The following is a 22,233-nucleotide window of genomic DNA, read 5'->3' on the forward strand; positions in this document are numbered from 1 at the left end:
TTCTTGGTGTTGCATTTGCTCTGTCAGTCAGTGTATTTAAACACGAGAACTTACCTTTTCCAGTAGTGCGACTGTTTTTCTCTTTGCTCCTTTCCCTCCGGAGTGATGCCAAGAAAGAAATAATTTTCTTTTTACATTCATCCGCGGGTTGTCCAATTGTTGTGTCAATATCCCACCATGCATCCTCTTTCACATTCTTTTTAAAGTGATCGCCACTTTTCGGGTCCCACAAAACAGAATGTGTCCGATAAATGTCTATTAAAGTAAGCACATCTTCATCCGACCAGGCCGCCATGCTCGCGGGATGCTCACTGTAGCCGTACACACTTGCGAGCACGTTCCTTGGCCGTCCACACTGAGCGCGAGCATCCCTTTGTGCTCGCCTAGAAAACCGATTCCAGTCGGCTCGCAGCGAGCGGCTCAAAACATGCTCGCTTTACGCTCGTTACCCCGTACACACTTGCGAGCATCGTAGTGTGAGCGGCTCGTGAGCCGCTCGGCTCGCAAGGTGCTCGCAAGTGTGTACGCGCCTTAACACGTCTTAGGAGTCAGTACGGATTACTTGGGGCGGCTACTGGTAGCGTGCAGGCCCGCGCGGCGCCCTCGTTAACCGAGTACATACGAGTATTGCCGAGCCGCTGTTATTTCAGTAACTGGATATTGGCGTCAAATTGAAATGTCTGCAAACGGTAGCTGAGGCCACACGATTTAAAAAAACAAAAAACAAAAACAAAACTAGTTAGTAAAAATACTAGTTACGGGAGGCAGCTACTGGTAACGACTTCGTCCGCGCACTGGCCTCGTTAACCGAGTACACACGAGTATTGCCGAGCCGCTGTTATTTCAGTAATTGAGTATCTCCTGTAAACTTAACAAACTCCAATCGCGTACTGGTAAAAGATGCTTGTTAAGTTATTTACCAGCCACAATTTTCATGGAAATATCACTTCCTGCCTGCAAGATAGTCGCTATTTTTTTTTGCTAGTTGCTTTACGTCGCGCCGACACAGATAGGTGTTATGGCGACGATGGGACAGGAAAGGGCTAGGAGTGGGAAGGAAGCGGCCGTGGCCTTAATTAAGGTACAGCCCCAGCATTTGCCTGGTGTGAAAATGGGAAACCACGGAAAACCATTTTCAGGGCTGCCGACAGTGGGGTTCGAACCTACTATCTCCCGAATACTGAATACTGGCCGCACTTAAGCGACTGCAGCTATCGAGCTCGGTCAAGATAGACGCAAGAAGGGTAAGTTAAGCTTCATAATTTTCTCTTAAGTACTATTTTCTCCGTCTCCATTGTACAACCGACATTCACGGAGAAATATATTAAGTCGACCATTTTAAAAAAGAACAAAACTACAAAAAAAATGGAATCCAATTAATAACAGAGAACTGTGCTGTAAAATGAATGTAAAAGGCACATATAAACAACTATTTAGAGAAAAGCTGAGGCAAGTGTTGATTAGGAACTATATGTTTAACAATACGGTAATTACAATAATTAAAAAATACAACAAAATATTACCCTAAATAATATAAGAGGCAAATGAATGCAAAATACAAGCTTAATTAAATATTCAGAGAAACAACACAATTTTGCTTTAGGTCGCACCGAGACAGATAGGTCGTATGGCGACGATGGGATAGGGAAGAGCTAGGAGTGGGAAGGAAGCGGCCGTGGCTTTAATTAAGGTACATCCCCAGCATTTGTCTGGTATGAAAATGAGAAACCACGGAACACCATCTTCAAGGCTGCCGACAGTGGGGTTCGAACCCACTATCTCCCGAGTACAAGCTGCGTGGAACAAGCCACGTGGTCACTTGCTCCGTATACATTTAGAGAAAAACCAAAGCAACTGCTAAATAGGAACTTAAATTTATAATAATATAGTAACAAAAATACAACTAATTGAACTCCACATAATAGACCTATAAGAATAATATAAATGAATGCGAAATGCAAACTTAAATAACTATACTATTTGTCCAATCATTGGCCCGTTTCTGTGCGGAGCCAGGTACCGGTATGTTCTTTTACATTTTTGCTTTACGTCGCACTGACACAGATAGGTCTTACGGCGACTGAGGGATAGGATAGGGCTAAGAGCGGCAAGGAAGCGGCCGTCGCCTTAGTTAATGTGCAGCCCCAGCATTTGCCTGGTATAGTGCACGTAGTCGGCAGATTGAGAGTTCGAACCCCACTGTCGGTATTTCTGAAAATGGTTTTACGTGCTTTCCCATTTTCACACCAAACAAAGTAAGGCCACGGTCACTTCCTTCCCAGTCCTAGCCCTGCCCTATTCCATTGTCGCCATAAGACCTGCCTGTGTCGGTGCGACGTAAAACAAGTCCACTAATAATAATAATTAATGATTAACAATAATAATATAATTCTATGTTCTAATCTTTTTTCAACTGTTATAGGTTTTTGAGAGACATCGGGATTGCGCTATTTCATCCTGAAAAGAGGTTCTTTTCTTCATTAATTTTCTGGCATGAGTCTCTTAAACTGGATTCCGCAACACTGAGCAAAGAGAGGGAGAGATACAAAACCTATAGAACACTTATGCACTTGCCCCACTTTTACCTTGCCTGCTTACATTAAACAGTATGAACACAAAATTGGTTTACTTAAAAAATACTTATCTCGACTGCTGGCATTGCTATTTTTTAATTAATTGTTGGATGAATCCTTTCCACGTGTTTTTTTAAAATTTTAATTTGATACCGGTATGGAAAACTTGTAAGAGCATTTCGCGAACTCGCTATCCATTACGGAAAAATATGACCACATAAAGCTCGTCATTGCCCTCTTCATAACGTTGACGATATAAATGCATGGTTACAACTCAATACTGGTCGGTAAATTCCGCATTAAGAGTAAAATACTAGTTAATAGAGGCGGTTACTGCTGGGGAGTACGGCCACGCGCTGCCGGTGTTAACCGAGTTTACCCGAGTATTGTCGAGTTGCAGTTATTTCAGTAACTGGATATCTCATATAACCGTTACAAGCGCGTACTTGTTAAAAATACTCGTTACGTTATTTACCAGCCATCACTATCACCAACGCTAGGCAATAGACAATCTAGGTTCTATTCCATCCTCTTTGATCTAGGCATTACTGCCGCTCGTACCGTACAGAGTAGGTCTTTAGTATTATTAGTTTTATTCGTTTACTGTACAGTGAGTGTTCTACGTGTTGACTGAAACGCTATGTATGAAGATGTTGGATTTTCTACACTGGTAAGTAATTGCTAAAGTTGAATGTTACTCGAGAGCTATTTAATGGTGACTTAGTTTGTACATAACCCAACTTCCAATAACACTCCTTGCTTTTGTTAAGGGGTTGATTGACGGTCGCGGAATGTTCCAATTAGTTTCATCTATAGACGTATTCTATGTTATTACCGGTACTGCTACACCTGATAGCATAGAATTGATGCATACTGTGTAACATACCGCCAGTGCTGATGTTCTTTTGTAGTTTTGAATGAATTAAGTGAAATAACCGGTACTTTAAGTGCATTTGCAAGTGTCAGGTAAATAAATTATCCTGAAATCCGTAAATCATTCAGATCCATATTCTGCTGGTTCTGTACCATATCCGAGACTAAGATTCTGGTTTGAAGTGGACGTTTGGGGTTTTGTTAATTTACCGGCAACTTCATTATGTCCGTTTTGCTTTTGCTTTCCTATAATTGGACTGCTTGTTTTGTGAGTCTGTCAGGGTGCATTCTTTTAATGGGTCCATGGTATTTTAATTTTTTTTTCTAAATTTCACTCTTGAATGTATTACGTTATTTCCTGTTTGTTTCCGAATCTGTGTTCGCCTGTGTTCTGAATCTAGAATTCTCCATTATTGCGTGGACTGCTGATGTCCGGAAAATTGTTGGCGTGTTGGTTCAGCAATTATTATTATTATTATTATTATTATTATTATTATTATTATTATTATTATTATTATTATTATTATTATACCTACGTATTTCATCTGAAGTCAATGAGACTTTTCGAAGCCTGCATGGCTCAGGCGGCAGCACTTCGGCCTTTCACCGGTGAGTTCCGTGGTTCAAGACACGGTCACTCCATGCGAGATTTTTGTTGGACAAAGCGGAGGCGGGACAGGTTTTTCTCCGGGTACTCCGGTTTCCCGTGACATCTTTCATTCCAGCAATACTCTCCATTATCATTTCATCTGTCAGTCATTAATCATTGCCCCAGAGGAATGCGACAGGCTTCGGCAGCCGGCACAGTTCCTGTCCTCGCCGCTAGATGGGGGTCCTCAGTCATGCCATTCCTGACCTGGTCAAATGACAAACAGGCTGTGGATTTTCTTTTTCAGTTTTGCTCTTGTTGGTTGGCATTGTTATTATATCGTAATATGGTAGATAGTTTTAGTTAAAATAATTAGACTGCTGTTGATAAAGACAGTCCGCGGATCGTGTTGTCAGAAGTATTATGCACGTGTTTTGAAATGCAGTTATTTAGTGTCACATTGTTAATGTATTTCTGAATTTCGTTGAGCTCGACAAATATAAGTATACGGCAACAATTTCTGTGTCTTTACAATGATCAGAAAGCTAGTTATTTCAAAATAGGTACTTTAGGTTGTTATAACTAACTGACAAAGTTCATGTTATCAAGGAGCGTGTAGAAGTAACTGGTTTGACTTCACGAAACAATACGTATGGAAGTCATTTGTAATCTATTATATATAAAATAACATATTGTGACTGACTGAACGACTGACCGACAGATTCATCGTCGCCGACCAAAACTGCTGGACATTAAGAAATGAAATTTTGGGGATACATTTATATTACGGTGTACGTGCTCACTGAGGAAGGATTTTTGGATATTCCGTTGCTAAGGGGATGAAAAGGGGGATGAATTTTTAAAATGAGTATATCTAAAAAACATTTAATATAGATGTTGATTCCCATAGGGAATCTTAAATATTTGTCCCGAATGAGTAAATTTATAATACCAATATAAATGGTCCGTTATTGGACATTATAAAATTTCCAGCTAACTCATAGCTGGAACATTTATAATGTCCAATAACGGACCATTTATATATTGGTATTAACAGTTTAAAGACATGAAAATTGGTATCTGGAATCTCCTTTAAAAATGTCCGACTCGTTGGCTGAACGGTCAGCGTACTGGCCTTCGGTTTAGAGGGTCACGGGTTCGATTCCGGCTGGGTTGGGGATTTTAACCTTAATTGGTTAATTCCAATGGCACGGGGCTGGGTGTATGTGTAGTCTTCATCATCATTTCATCCTCATCATGACGCGCAGGTCACCTACGGGTGTCAAATAGAAAGACCTGCACATGGCGAGCCGAACCCGTCCTGGGATATCCCGGCACTAAACGCCATACGACATTTCATTTCATTTCCTTTACAAATAAAGAAATAGGTATTTTTTTGTTTTTGGAAAATCCACTTAAGGAGGGTAAAATAAGTGAGAAAGTGATTGAAACCTTCTTATGAGGATACTTATATCTCAAAAACTGAAGATGTTACAGACGTAAACATTGGTAGAAGGAAAATCCTTTTAAAAAATAAAAAAAGAAACATGGATTTCTTTGTTTTCGAAAAATTCACTTAATTCTAGGTAAAAGGAAGGGATTTTAAAAATGAATATATCTCGAAAACTTAACGTTTTACAGACGTAAAAATGGGTACCTGGAATCTCCTTTGAAAATAAACATTTTTGTTTTTGTTTTTGTAAAATCCACTTAAGGGGCAGTTAAAAGAAGTGAAAATAGGGTGAATTTTTAAAATTAGTATATCTCAAAAACCTAACATGTTACAGGCGTAAACATCGGTATTTGGAATCTCCTTTAAAAATGAAAAAGCATGTATTTTTTGTTTTCAGAAAATCCATTAAGCGGTGGTGGCGGTGGCAGGGGGGGGGGGGAGGCGTAAAATAAGTGAAGGAGTTGAACTTTTTAATGAGGATATTATATTTCAAAAACTGAAGATGTTACAGACGTGAAGATTGGTATCTAGAATCTCCTTTAAAAACAAAGAAACATGTATTTTTGTTTTCGGAAAGTCCACTTGAAACCTTTTTATGAGGATACTTATATCTCAAAAACTGAAGATGTTGCAGACGTAAACATTGGTAGAAGGAAGATGTGAAGGGTGAAAATAATTGAAGGAGTTGAATTGTTTTTATGAGGATTCATAATAGGGATGTACTGAAACACTACCGATAGATGTCTCACGTGTAGTACCCGGTATGCGCTTGTCGATCGTCATTTGTTTGTATGTGTTTTAAATGGAAGTTACCTAGTTAAATGCTGAAATTAAAAGATTTAATATATCGTTACGACAACAAAGATGACAAGAAAATTGTGATGCCTGACTATTGCTGTGTCCCGATGTCCCAAAATCAAGGTCGACCGTATTCATACCATCAATTTCCTAAGCAAGATGCTTTCCGTAAAAAGTGGTTGCATGCGATTCGTAGGCAGGACCTACGAATTAAAAATATGACTCCTAATATCAAAGTCTGCACGAAACATTTTACAGTTGAAGATTATGCCATTACTGAAACTGGTAAGTAAGCTAATTAGTACTATTTAAGAAATAATTTTATAACAAGGTAGTACATTCTGAAAAGTTAATATGACCTATTTCAATAATTTTAGGCGAAAGACGAAGACTTAAGGAGAACGCTGTACCTTCAATATTGTCATGGTATGGCACCGGTACCTTGGAGATAACTCCGAGAGCAAGAAGATATAGAAGTAGAAAAACAGCCATAACACCGTGTGCGGTACGGTACTCTGAATCACACAGTGACCTATAATTTGACACTGGAACACCATCATTTTCAGACTTCCTGAACATCACTTCCAAATTTGAAATTTTTATACCGGTATTTGTCTTATGATCCGAAACAATATCCTGAAACTCGTGCGCTACACCGAAATGAAGTTCAGTCGTACTGGATGTAACCCCAGGCACTGCTGTCACACCAATGTCGTGCCTTATGTACGGCTATAACCCGCAAAGAAAAGAAAAGAAAACATACCGTATTAGGAATGTTTTCAAAATGCTATTTGTACTTTAAGAATTCAATCTTAACAAAAACGCTGCTACCTTTCAATCAACTCTTGCATTTTTCCGGATATTTTTTCGCCCCTTTTCTTCAATTCTGCTTCCAAATCCGCAATCGTCATTGCACCTATACCATTTCCCGTCTCGTTGAAAACATTAGCAGAATATGGTAACTCCATTTTAATGCATTTAAAGCAAAAGTTTCGTTTCGATGATGGTAAATGTAGGAATACTCCATATAAGTCTCATATAAAACAATCGAGCAGCGGAAAGCGCATACCGGGTAATACCATTACGCTGCCTAGCGGACAAGTTTTGCGTGATACATCCCTATTATTGACTCCTTTTTCAAGAAAACTGAACGAGAACTGAACCTCGGCGCTCTGTCATTCTGCATGATTAAATGTGTGTGCTGTATTGTAGCTTATCACTTGTTGACACGTTTATAATGCTATTATAGCAAATACAGTAGAGACAATACGCGACGCTTACGGATTTCGCCTTGCTAATATGGGAGACAATTCGACGGTGGCGCTCCTAGTGACTTGACCTGAACAAATCGCGCTAAATTCAAATATCAGTGGAAATCTATATATATATATAAAATAAGAGAGTTGTCTGTACATTGCTCAGAATTTGAAAAGAATGGTAATTTCTGTCTGTCTGTCTGTCTGTATGTATGTACGCGTATCACGAGAAAACGGCTGAAGAGAATTTAATAAAAATCGGTATGTAGAGTCGGGGTGTGAACCGCTACAATCTAGGCTATAAATTATTTTAATCACCCTGATTGAAATGGTAGTTTAGGGGAAGGCCTAAAATTCAATTCTCAAATATTTATATTATTAGTGGTCATATCGATAAATACTGCATAACTAAAGTTATGTAGAATTAAATTTCTGATCATTTACGTCTTGTGCATTTTTACCGTACCGACTATGATAACAGAGATATTCATGAATTTGGATTTTTGTTGCTAAGTCCATATCAACGCCGAGCCCCGACAAAATGGGTAAACAGAATTTAATGAAAATCCGTATATAGAGTCGGGGAATAAGAAACTATAGTTTAAGCTATAAACAGTGTTATTCACCCTGGGTGAAATGGTAGTTTAGGGGAAGGCACCTAAAATTTAATTTTTAAATACCTATGTTCTTGGTCCTATGGAAAAGTACTACATAACAAAAGTTATAGAGTATATAATTTCCGATCATTTATGTTTTATTCAGTTTTACCGTACTGACTATGATGAGTGGTATTTCAGAACCAGAAGACAATTAATAATGTGACGGCCTACAATATCGAAAGCGCGTAACATAGATCAACAATAACATTACACTGACCGTTGTTTGTTGTAATGTTCTTTGTCTCTTATGCTGTCATTCAACTCCAATAGATGGGATTATTGCTGCGTACCGAGTATAACAGCCTAACTGAATATTGGCGGGAAATAGCTGAGGAGTTAGATAACTTTCTTCTTTAGCATGCCAATCCTCTGGTTCATACATTTTCTGATACTGCTGGTACGTAACACACTGGTTCATCATAGTATGCCAGCTATTCGATACCTACTCTGACGCGCTGTTTTGAATGAGCAGTGTGCGCACTTAAGTCAGAGGCTCAGTTAGTAGTCTGGTCTGGAATTACAATTTAGCCCTATTCCAAATAGTACCAGAATTCACTAAATAACTCAAAATTCAACCTTGAAAAGAGCTGTTTCTTAGGAAAAGCTTCTTCCTCTTCACTATTAAATCTACATTAATTTTATTCCAAATTAGCAGCGAAGATGTGGTTTCTTCTCTGGCTTGGAGTAAAAATTGCCTCCACGTCAGATAGTTCTTTCCCCCGCCAGTGTAGTGAATTGAGATTTTCCGACTCGTCGGGTACTCCCAGGAAGCCGATAACTAAACGGGCATAGTTTTTGCCCTGTGACTATCCACTATTTGAACCCCCCCCCCCCCCCCGCCGAAAAAGGACGAAGATTGTTCATGGATCACGGATGTCTGCGTCTTGGTCATTCCAGCTCTGTAGCTTTGGACTATTAGTTCGAACCACTGTTCGTTAAAAGTGAAAAAATGTGTGGTTTTTCATTTGATCGAGTATTTCATATGAAGGCATTGCTTTTAATCACACCATTCCTACTGACGTCATTGTAATGACCCATGTTCATTTCAGTTGGGAAAACCACTAAGAGAGTCTTTCTGAGAATCTATAAAGGCAGGTGGAGAGTGAGTGTCTGCCATTATAATGAAAACTCCCCAACCTGATTGTGACTGACGTTAGGCAAGGTGGCCTACCATTACAATGAAAATTCCCTAACCCAGTCTTGATATGAGAAAAGACGTTGGTGACTTTCCCGTTGTGCTTCTAGGGCAACGTTAAGAGCTGTGCAACTTAATACAATCTTGTTCACAACGTTTACACTACCTAACCTAGAATTCTATATAAAATTTAGAAGTCCGCAGCAAAGTACGGGTACATCAGCTAGTGAATAAATAAATTACTTCTAGAAAGAAAGTGGTATTGAGATATTAACTTCGAAGTTGCTAAAGCAATTCTGGATAAATGAATGAATAATTATTTAAAAGGTTATTATTCAAAGACTGAAATTAGAGACATAAACAAGATGGCTTGATCTTTCATTTATGCATTACATTTTTAGCTTTAGCATTCCTGCCTGAAATTTTACGGTTGGATATGTCTTTTTTCTCATTTAAAAAACATTGTATGATCACATTAAGACACTTGTCAATAAAAATATTGGCACATTCCTTGCACACATGATGCAATGAATTAACATTTAAAAGCTGGACAATTTTCCTCTTAACATGAAGCCTACTAACAGAAAGAAAATCTATAAAATTCCTTCTTTAATCTGAGAAGAGGGATTAAAGAAAGAAAAGTATGAAAATGTTGTCGATAGTGATGCTTTGAGGAATATTTACGTACAATTAGAGTAAAAATGTAATATACCCTTGGCGGTATAGTCGAGGATTTTTAAAGTCGCTGGCCTGGAAATGATCTGAACAGATCTTATAATTCTTATATAAGCGTAACGTCCCTTCTTTCTTGTACACCTTATCCAAATCACTTCTGTGGCATTTCAAAACCCACAGATCACACCTACAACAACAAATCGGTATTGAAGGTTAACTGCTGCACTATACAATAAAATGTGCATATTACATTTTATGCCAGTTAAAATATGGATCGAGCAGGTCAGAAGATTATGAAGTACTATAAAAATCTCTGTCACTGGAAGAATATATATGCAAACACAATATTACTTACATGTTCTTGTCACGAGGGAACCTGAAGAACGGCCGCGCATTTTTCTCTACTTCGTAATTACTGCAGCCAAACACAGCTCATACCTTTCCCCTCATGTTGAGAGGAGATATCAAGGAATGACACACGCTACTATTTAATTATGTCAACTCACTGAAAACGCATAAATAACACCAAAAACTTCACACAAAAATACATGTGCTCTTATGAGAGAATCAGTACTGTTCAGGTCTATCCGCTAGAGTGAGTTCCAATAGCTGTCCCTCGATATCTCGCTCAGTGTCGCGTATTGTCTCTACTGTATTTGATTATAGTAATACTCTAATACTTGCAACCTCTCCATGGCTAAATGGTTAGTGTGCTGGCCTTTGGTCACAGCAGTCCCGGGTTCGATTCATGGTAGGGAATTTTAACCATCGTTGGTTAATTTCGCTGGCAGGGAGGCTGGTGTATATGTAGTCTTCATCATCATTTCATCCTCATCTTGACGCGCAGATTGCCTATAGGTGTCAAATCACAAGATCTGCACCTGGCGAGCCGAACATGTCCTCGGACACTCCCGGCACTAAAATCCATACGCCATTCCATTACTTGCAACCTATCCCTAAAATGTTTGAGATATTTTACCTTTCTTTAGGTCATATTTAGCTTGTTTATATGGCATATTTTTGCTTGCATATTTTATGCTTTTTTAGGTCATAAATGTATGAGCCTTAATTATTATTATTGTTATTATTATTATTATTATTATTATTATTATTATTATTATTATTATTATTATTATTATTATTATTATTATTATTATTATTATTTAACAGCAAGTTCATTCAGGATTAAACAAAATACTTTAGAGGTGTTTGCCTTCCTTTGTGCCCATTGCTGTGAAATTATTTTAATTTTTTGTTCCCTAGTGGCTTTACGTCGCACCGATACAAATAGGTCTTATGGTGATGATGGGATAGGAAAGGCCTAGGAGTTGGAAGGAAGTAGCCGTGGCCTTAATTAAGGTAGGCCTACAGCCCCAGCATTTGACTGGTGTGAAAATGGGAAACCACGGAAAACCATCTTCAGGGCTGCCTTTGGTTTTTTTTTTTTTTTTTTTTTTGTTTTTTTTTTTTGGTTCCAAGTTCTGGTGTTTGGTTTGTCATCTTAGTTATCTTGCCATTTATTGCCCGGGTGCACCATTCTCGGTAAATATCAGGCGTTACGAATCCGTGGTAGAACTCTTTTGGCCAAGTGCACAGACCCTGTTCAGCGTAATCAGCATTTAAGATTCTTCTTAAACCTTGTTTAAACGAAACTGCGGAGCATCATTCCTGATTCATATTTTAATCCCTGATTATTTTCGGTTAAAGTTAAACAGTCAGATTCGAGCAGTTACCAAACATAAACAGTAATTAGCAGTGAAGGCAAAATGGCTGCCAGATTTGGAGATGATTTTGAAGATGAACTGTTATATTTGGAATATCTGCAGCAGAATGGAAATGAGCGCGAAGGTATTATAGTGGAGAGAGGTGATCCTTTTGAACTTAGTGATAGGAAATTTGTAGAAAGGTTTCGCTTATCTAAACAAACAGTTTCATTTCTTATGGAAACAATGCAAAATAACCTACAGTTTCCAACACAGAGAAATAATCCTGTTTCTGCTATCAACAAACTGCTCACTGCATTGAGGTATTATGCCACTGGGTCCTTTAACATAAATGTAGGTGATACTACTAATATGCGCAGAACAGCAGCAGCTCAGATTATACACGACGTGAGTAATATTATAGCTTCCTTCAGTCAACGCTATATTTACTTCCCAACATCGCAAGCAGAAAAGAGGGAGGTAATGGAAAGCTTTTTTAATATTGCTAGATTCCCTGGTGTAATTGGAACCATCTACTGCACCCACGTTTGCATCAGATCTCCAGGTGGAGAAAATGCCGAGATATTTCGGAATAGGAAAGGTTATTTTCCCATAAACTGTCAGACAATAAGTGACAGTAATTTACTCATGAGAGATATTGTAGCTAGGTGGCCTGGTTCTGTCCACAACAAAACAATATTTAAGAACTGCAGTAAGAGGGCACAATTCGAGAGAGGTGAAATACAACATGGTTATTTATTGGGAGATAGTGGGTATCCATGTAAGCCATTTCTCTTAACACCTCTGCTGAACCCACAAACCACAGAAGAACATATGTACAACAGGGCACATATTAGGACCAGAAATACCGTAGAAAGACAGTATGGTGTATGGAAGCGGAGTTTCCTGCTCCTTCTGTGGGTTTGAGGTGTGAAGTCCATAAAGCTCTAAATATAATTGTTGCTACAGTAGTATTGAACAGTATTGCAATTTCAACAAGAGAAGAAAACCCTCCGGATGATTTAATGGTTCAGCACATTATCAAAGAGCTCCAGCAAGCCCGAGGTCCTTATATCGAAGATGGTGAACAATTCAATCCAGTACACCAAATGTACAGAAATTATGACAATGCTGGCAGAGCTGTACGCCAGGCTTTAATTAATGGTCATTTCAGGTGAGTGAAATTTATTAAGTTTCAGGAAAACAATACACTTTAGCAAATTCGTATTCTATCGACCGGTCACACTCCTCATTGTTCTAACCTACTAACACAAATGAACTTGACTTTTATGTAGAAAATAAAAATAAAAGTCTGCTTTACAAAACCCACTTAGTTTGGCCTATCTTCGTTCTTGTTCATATTTTGCCAGTATTTTAGTTTTTCTTTCATAATGTTTAGTTTTAACTCTTTTATTTCCATTTCTTTCCCATGTTCTTTTCTCATTACTTCTAACTGATAATCCGACACTGAAATTCTTCTTTCAGAGAAATCTTTAATTTTGTCTCTGGGTGTTGACAGTCTACACCGACAAGATTTAGCTCTATTTGATAACAGAGTATCAGCTGATGTTGAAGGTTGTACTGCTGTATGTGAATATGGTAGGCATGCTGGTTGTATCATTGAATTGAAGGGAGGTTTGAGTAAGGGATTCAGTGCTTCCGCTTGACCTTGACTTTGAGTACAAGTTTCTGGTGCGTCAGCAGTTGGTGCTACTACAGCTGGCAGCGTTCCTGTTTCATGTGCTTCAGTTTCGGTAGATATTTCTTCCAGTTCCACGTCATCAAATGGAAGGACTAAAACTGAAAAAATAAGAAAACGTGTAATTAATATGTTTAGTTGGAGGTTAAATGTTAAATGCCTGATAAAAATTGCATTAGTATACTCTGTGTCCATACACTTACCTTCATTCACATGTCCTTGGTATAAAGCATCTGAGTCATGAGTGTACATGAGTGGTGTGATAGTCGGTTGTATTAGGGCCATAACCTTTTCAGTAGTTTTAGACAATGTGGGCTTAAAGTTACCACCCCCAATTGCGTTCATCATCACTTTATTGTCTGCACATATTTTTCTTGTTTTCCTTTTCAAGTTCTCATAACAGGTCTTCAGATTTCTTGCACTCCTGCAAGAGACACCTGGAGAAAGAACAGAACTATAACATGCTGGTGTGATAACACTATTTTGCTTTCACTATTTATGAAATTACACCAGCCCCATGGTGTAGGGGTAGCGTGCCTGCCTCTCACCTGGAGGCCCCGGGTTCGATTCCTGGTCAGGCCAGGGATTTTTCTCTCGACCTGAGTGCTGGTTTGAGATCCACTCAGCCTGCGTGATTAGAATTGAGGAGCTATCTGATGGTGAGATGGTGGCCCTGGTCCCGAAAGCCAAGAATAACGGCCGAGAGGATGCGTTGTGCTGACCATACGACCCCTTGTAATCTGCAGGCCTTCGGGCTGAGCAGCGGTCACTTGGCAGGCCAAGGCCCTTTCAAAGGCGTTAAGTGCCGTGGGTTATGTATGAAATTAAAGAGCACCTACTTTTAATTATAGTTTTGTAGTATTGTTTTTGAAAATAATCTGAATTTAGAAGGCTTTAAACCGCAATAGCACAGATAAATAGAATTATAATACTCTGGTGTATTAATATTGTTTTGTCATACAATTTTATGGGAATAAATAAACCCAAGTACTTTTAGTTGTAGTATTGTACAGGAAATAGCCTGCCATACTGTATATTCTGTTGACCAATTTTCATAACCTAACTCGAAATACTGTATTAAATCACAATAGTACAGAGAAATATAATTGCTTATCTGCAATAGAATTGAATTCTTCTGCGATTTTCTTCCATGTTTCATCTTTCTGCTTTACTGTAACTCCATCTGTCTTTTTATTTTCTATGACATAGTTGTGTCCGATCACTAATTCAGCCACGATATTGGTTTCAAAATCCGAAAAATTGGACGACCTTTTCCTCTTTTGTTCATCCATGTTTTTAATAAGTACTTCCAGCTTCCAGCAAAGAATAAATTAATATTCCTCCTTCTAACAAAAGCAACACAAAATCACCGAAGCGCGTTCAGTATTCTTCGCTACCAAGTTAAACATCAGGGCAGTGTTTGATTCTACTGCCAGCTAAACATGCTTAACTAAACATTGATTAAGAATGGTGCTCCACACTTCCCTCTAACCAGTCCATAAATTTAAACCATGTTTACGTACACACTGGTTAGCCGAATCTTAAATGAGGTTGGTGCACTTGGCCATTACCGTGGTATTGTCATTAACCTGTTGCTCATCCCTGTTTTCGAAACCATGGTTCCTTGACACTCATTTTTCTTGCTACTATTCCCCTAGGAAGTAATTTTAACCAGTATTCAGAAGGCAGTGATGAGTTCGACAGTCACTTGTCTTTAATTTATCCAGAACAGTGATATTTTCGACAGTCATGTGTCTGATTTATCCAGTTCCCAGTTGTTTACGTTTTGTCCGGAATCATCAGCTTTTTATTTCTTGAACTAATATTATTTAAATTAAAGTTTTACAATCATTTTTCTCCTTGTCAGCGTTTTTGTCATACCATCTATTACAGCCCTTTATTTCTAAGACTAGCTGATATACTCGTGCTTTGCTATGGAATTCTACATTGTATACAGAATTCTAGGTTAGGTAGTCTACACGTTGTGAGCAAGATTGTATTAAATTGTATAGCTCTTAACGTTACCCTAAAACCGCGACAGGGAAGTCATCGAATGTCTTTTCTCATATGAAGACTGGGTTAGGGAATTTTCATTGTAATGGTAGGGCGGCTTGCCTACCATCAGTCACAATCAGGTTGGGGAGTTTTCAATGTAATGGCAGACAGTCACTCTCCACCTGCCTTTTTACACTTCAGAAAGACTGTCATAGTGGTTTCTCAATCTGAAATGAACATAGGTCAATACAATGACGTAAGTAGGAATGGCGCAATTAAAAGCAATGCTTTCATTTGAAATACTCAATCGAATGAAAACACATACATTTTCTCACTTTTAACGAACAGTGCTACGCTGCTGATTAAACAGTCCAAAGTTCCAGAGCTGAAATGAGCAAGCCGCAGACAGCCGTGATTCGTGAACACTTCATATTTTTTCGCCGGGGAGGAGGGTTGAAGGATCGAATAGTGGAGAGTTCCAGGGCGAAAACTATGCCCTTTTACAATCTTTTTCCTAGAAGTACTTGATGAGTCGGATAATCTCAATTCACTACACTGGCGGCGGAAAAATCTATCTGAGTTAGAGGCATATTTTTCCTCCAAGCCAGAGGAGACCCCCTCATCACTGCTAATTTGGAATAAAATGAATTTTAATAAAAGTGAATAGCAAGAAGCTTTTCTTAAGAAACGGCTCTTTTCAGGGTTGAATTTTGAGTTATTTAGTGAATTGTGGTGCTATAATTTGGAACAGGCCTGAATTGTAATTCTAGACCAGGTCATACTGCTGCTACTACTACTAAGTGAGCCTCTACCTTAAGTTTGCACATTGCTCATTCAAAACAACGCGTCAGAGTATGGATCAAATAGCTGGAATACTATGATAGGTCAGTGTGTTACGTACCAGTAGTATCAGAAAATGTATGAACCTGAGGAATGGCACGTTAAAGAAAGAAGTTTCCTCATTCCCCAGCTAATTCCTGCCAGTATTCAGTCAGGCTGTTATACTCGGTACGCTGCAGTAATCCCATGTATCGGAGTTGAGTGGCAGCGTAAGAGACAAAGAACATCACAAAAAAACAATGGTCAGTGTAATGTTATTTTTGATCAATGTTATGCGCTTTTGATATTGTAGGCCTTCACATTTAGTTTTCTTCCGACTCTGAAATACCACTCGTATCGTAGTCGGTAGTACGATAAAACTGAATAAAACATAAATGATCTGAAATTGTATTCTCTATAACGTTTGTTATGTAGTAATTTTCAATAGGACCAATAACATAGGTATTTAAGAATTAAATTTTAGGCGCCTTCCCCTAAACTACCATTTCATTCAGGATGAATAAAATTCTTTATAGCTTAGACTGTAGTTTCCTATTCCCCAAATCTATATACCGATTTTCGTTAAATTCTGTTAACCCATTTTCTCGTGGCTTGGCGTTGATATGGACTTAGCAACAAAAATACAAATTCATGAATATCTGTATTATCATAGCCGGTACGATAAAAATGTAAAAGACGTAAACGATTGGAAATTTAATTCTATGTAACTTTTGTTGTGTATTATTTACCGATAGGACCACAGATAATACAAATATTTCAGAATTAAATTACAGATCTTCCCCTAATCTACCATTTCACTCAGCGTGAATAAAATGATTTATAGCCTAGATTGTAGTAGCTCATCCCCCTACTTTACATACTGATTTTCATTAAATTCTCTTCAGCCGTTTTCTCATGATGCGTGTACATACATGCAGACGGACAGAAATGACGGAAAAGTAAAAAGTGCATTTCCTTGTTGCTGTAGACATGACCGATGCAGAAATACCATTTTTTTTTCAAATTATGAGCAATGTACAGGCAAAACTCTTATTTACATTTACATTTCTATTTTACAACAGAAATATTTACAACATGCATATATGTCCCTAAACACCTTTTTATCTCCCATTGTTTGGAATCTGTCATTCAGTATCAACGGAACTGCGGCCTGGATCTTTATTGTGTTTGGTGTAGCTCAGAGGAAAAATCGTTCCTTGAAACTTTCTCACAATGTAACAGGAGCTCAGGAGGGTGGCTTTTTGTAGTTCACCATACTTGTGATGATGCAGGTTTTATGCGGCCAGAGAATAACACCAGTACACGATGTTACTATTGGAACTGTGATGACTGATTCTAGGCCCTCTTGCCGACCATCAGTCACAATCAGGTTGGTGAATTTTCATTATAATGGCAGACTCTCACTCTCCGCCTGCGTTTTTACATCCTCGGAAAGACTGCCTTAGTGTTTTCCCCAACTGAAGTCAAGATAGGTCATTACAATTACGCTAGTAGGACAGCCGTGAGCCGTAAACACTCTTTTATATTCAGGGAGAGAGAGGGGTGATGAGTGGAGAGTCCCAGGGCAAAAACTATGCCCTTTTATTCTCTGTTTCCCAGGATTACCCGATGAGTCAGAAAATCTCAATTCACTACACTGGCGAGGGAAAATCTATGTGACTTGGAGGCAAATTTTTCCTTCAAGTCAGAGGAGAAACCCCCTCTTGGCTGCTAATTCAGAATAAAATGCATGTAGAAATTAATAAAAATGAAGAGGAAGAAGCTTTTCTTCTGACCGGTCACCACCCTCTAGGACCCCGGTAACATCCTAGCGGTGATGAGGTTAATAACCTTACCCACCAGTAGAGGGAAAAGAAGGAGATAGGAAAAGGAGAGTGAGAGAGAGGGAGAAAGAGAGAGAGAGAGAGAGAGAGACTGGTGTGAAGGTTGCTATTGTGTCCGCCCCAAAAGGGTAGATTAAGCGAACACAAGAGAGAACAAGGGCGAAAATGAAGCAACAAGTCACAGTACATCAAAAAAATTCAAGGATAAAAAAAGGCACCAGCCAACAACATGATACTAAAATTACCCAAAAGGAAGAAAGGAGAGACACTTACCCAAAACGTGGAGGAAAAGCGACTTAAGGTCCGTGGACAACCAAACAAAGAAATAGTTGCAGCGCTGCACCAAATGTGGCAAATGAAAACCAACTTTTAAGTGATATGAAAGAAAACTTTAATAGACATTTAAATGAGAGGTAACATTTCAAGATAATATCAGGAGTGGACCTAGGTTCATTTTTAATTCAGATAATACTTTGAACCATATGGTTTAAAAGAATGTAAATACTCGATTAACAATAATTGGATTAACCTGCAAGAAATTAATATGATTAATAAATAAATACCCAATGGGGCAGCTTTAAATAAGAAAATGCAGACTACATTTAACAAAAATAAAGGAACTAAATCGTAAAAATCAACAAGAAAAAAAAACAACAGTGACCTCCATACCGTCCAACAAGATAATTAAATATTGATTTAAATGTGATCGATCACGCGTTTAAGAGAAGAAAAAAAAACAAATACCATGCTTAGTAAACAAACCGTAGCTCCATGACCTTCAGGCCGGTTGCCTTTTAACTTTACCACAATTCGTTCCAATTTCTACCAAGGGCAATTTCCAAGGGCACACGAAAATAAAGGAAGAAGTTACACTTATCGCCCAGCCAAAGAACGAGACGAAACGACAAAAGGTAGGCCGAAATAAATCACTTTATATGAAAGAAATGCCAACGATACCAGGCAACAAAAATATATTCATCCCACAAGAACACACCAACCAACAACAATCGCGGTAAAAAAACAAAAGCCACAACAATTACCCAAACACACGTTGCCATAGTAACGGACAAGCAAAGCACGGTCTACAAATGAGAAGAAAACCAACGGTTTTAAATCAAAAATAAAACAGAGATCCCAGAAACAATGCAAAAAGAACAAAAAGGAGAAATAAATCCCAGAAGGCAAGGAACCCGAAGGAAAGCTAACCCCGCTACCTTGGAAACTGCGCCTTGGTTCACACCTTATTGTACAATCAAGTGCAAAAAAAATTTTACAGAATTTTACGATAAACATACTAATTTTTTCCACCGTGCGAACTGCATTCTAAAATGATTAATTGCCGAAACCGTTTCCTAAGGTTCACAGACGCACACGATATCCAGCACAATTTTCGAAGAGGAAGTCTTAATCCAAATATTATTATTATTATCATTACAGTTATCTTGAAGTACGCCGAAACACATAAATCTTCTTGCTTCCCCAGAATTACTTTAATCCAAAACAGTTACATACCTTTGAGTCCAGAAAAATCGAGAAGTTCAAACCTTGGCCATTGTTATTGAAGACCGGCAACCACGAGGCCGTGAACTAAAGTTGTTCACCAAGGATCCTGGAGGATTATCGTAGCAAAAACATAATCCAACGAAACAGTAGGAGGCCAGCAACTAGTAGAATAAGGGATAATCCCTCTTAAGTTGGTTTCATGGGGGTTTCAGCACCACCACCCGCCGCATAGCAGAACACTCACACACACGTCTATCCATGGCGGCTACAGCACGCCGACTCCCTCGGAAGTCGTTGCTAGGGGTGAACAGTAGACTCGCCTCACCACTCGCGCACGCGCAGTAGGCGCAGACCAAAACTCCGTTCAACAGCGCGCGGCATATCATAACAAAGGAGATATTGGCGAAAGCCGATTGACATAGAATTTCCAAATGGCAACACACATGCCAGTTCGAAAAGGTTATGGGGGGGGGGTCACAAACTACATAATACTGTCTCAGTCCTCCCGCCCCGAAAGACGACAAATCTGAAGCATAACACGATGATGATGTGGTGGTCACATATATACTAAATTTGGGCGAAGTAGCCCAACAGGAAACGACCACCAAGATTAACTAATTTTAGTTAGGAGTTCACATGACCAGGTTAATAGTCCAATACACAGTTCCATATCACATAGTTTTTAGAAATAATTGGCGGGGTGCGATCAACATCAGTGTCCAGAAACGTTAACCGAGCACTCGGAAAATCACCAGAGTAATGTTTGTCATCAAATAGAGAGCACAAGGGCCAGAGTTCGCCAAATAATCAGTTTCACCCAATACACATAGTTTCAATGCATCACACAATGATATAGTTTATGACAAATGACGCAGTTCACCTTGAGGTTCGGCAACTCTCACACTAATCACAGATATACTGACCAAAATTAAACAAAAACCACATGATTATAAGTCCACGCATCCAGGTTATTTCCTCAAGCACGGTGGTAAATTAATTTTTAATGCATGAATACCTTTACAAGTCTCCTTTGATATTAAGGAAATGCATGATCTCGTGTTGCAAAAGGTTACAACAGGGGAAATGAAACGCACCGGAAAACCCGAATGGGGGCAAAACCACAAGAAGAGGGGGGAAAAAAGAAAAAAAAAGCAAACCAGGAAATTAAAGTAGGTGAGTTTTCAGTTACAGGATCCACAGATCCGCCAATTAACTTTACATAAGCTAGTTACCAACAAACTAGCTGAAGCCCAGAGCTCTCCACTTGGTCCAATATAGTACAGAAGGAAAAGGAGGGCCCATTCAACAACAATTAAGAAATCAAAGGGAAACTACGTAAAATATACCATGTTACTCTGCCAACGAAGGACACTTAGCCGTGACACGAAGAGAAACAACTAACCAGAACACATAGACACATAGGGCACGATTCAACACATAATACCAACTAGGACTAAGACAAATATCCCGAAGGATCATGAACATAACGGAAGGGAAAGCAGAAATATTACTCAAGCACAAATCACCCACAAGAAAAAAATATATGTAAGTAAAGGTACAGGACCACTCCAAAGAATAGACGTCCTTGGAACATATGGTTTAGAATAGCAGGAGTTAAACTAAGAGGACACATGAAAGACCTATCAAATTACACTTTTAGATATTGGAGTGACACACACACAACCACAGAGTGGCGAACTCGTCAATCGGTCCAATGGTCAAGAACGAGGGGTTGAGCGAAATACAAATCACACTGGGAATGGCAACTTATCCTAGTTCACCAACAAACACAGGTAAGGACTCAAGCATAGAAACCTAATTTTGAACAAACCAACGGAAAACCAACAGAGAGAAGGGACGCAGAAACCACACGAGTTACAGATAGGTAAGACAGGCAACAGTATCATCGATGGGCAATCAGGAGACTCCTATAGGTTACCAGATGGAAAAAATCGCGATCAGTCAATCATCCATAACGGCCACATCAAGGTACAACTACCAAAAATAAATGCACGGGGCAACGTGGTACAGAATAGTAACCACAAACCTAATTCTGCGTGAGGAAGAACAAGTCGAAAATCCCAGAGCCAACAGATAACTAAGAATTGCCCACCCGAAGGTGTACTTCCTCGGAGTAGTGGATACCAAACCAACAACCAAATCTACCGCGACACAGAGGTAAATTAAAGGACAAATCACATCCCAACCAAGGTGTCTTGACAGCCAAACAACGTAATCCACAACACGATTACCTAAATAATGACAAGGTAGCAGCACGGGTAATTCATAGAGAGATAAAGGATAACTATCCTCAACGTGTGCTCACAGACCACCCAGAACAGCACAATACAAAGCAGAAATTACAACAGCAAACCAGGTACAGATTAAGGACTAGGTCCATCCCACAGAAGCACCAAAGGAGAAATATCCTCAGGAAGGAAGTCCGACCGTACCACCGAAACTCCACACGCCAACCGGTAGATAAGGAAAATTACACTACGTTACCAACCGTCCACAATTCAAAAGGATCCAAACAGCTCACAACAACATTACCAAGTTACAACACCGGAGATACAACCATAATGCTGGCAGGAGTGCACCAACCGAACGCCCACAGGAAAAATCGGAGACAGATTTTCTACATAACCCCAAAACGACC

At 39.0% G+C, this 22,233-nt stretch overlaps 1 protein-coding gene across 1 annotated transcript in view; it reads left to right on the forward strand.

Moving 5' to 3' along the window:
- Positions 1–3,070: 3,070 nt before the first annotated feature.
- Positions 3,071–22,233, forward strand: part of LOC136857290 (zinc finger protein OZF) — a 113,954-nt gene continuing 94,791 nt past the window's right edge. Inside the window, exon 1 of the mRNA XM_067135827.2 lies at positions 3,071–3,243. Coding sequence (XP_066991928.2) covers positions 3,214–3,243 — 30 coding nt within the window. The 5' untranslated portion in view covers positions 3,071–3,213. The remainder of the gene's footprint in view (positions 3,244–22,233) is intronic.

This window comes from Anabrus simplex, chromosome 1 (genome assembly GCF_040414725.1).
Source record: "Anabrus simplex isolate iqAnaSimp1 chromosome 1, ASM4041472v1, whole genome shotgun sequence".
Taxonomy (NCBI): Eukaryota; Metazoa; Arthropoda; class Insecta; order Orthoptera; family Tettigoniidae; genus Anabrus; species Anabrus simplex.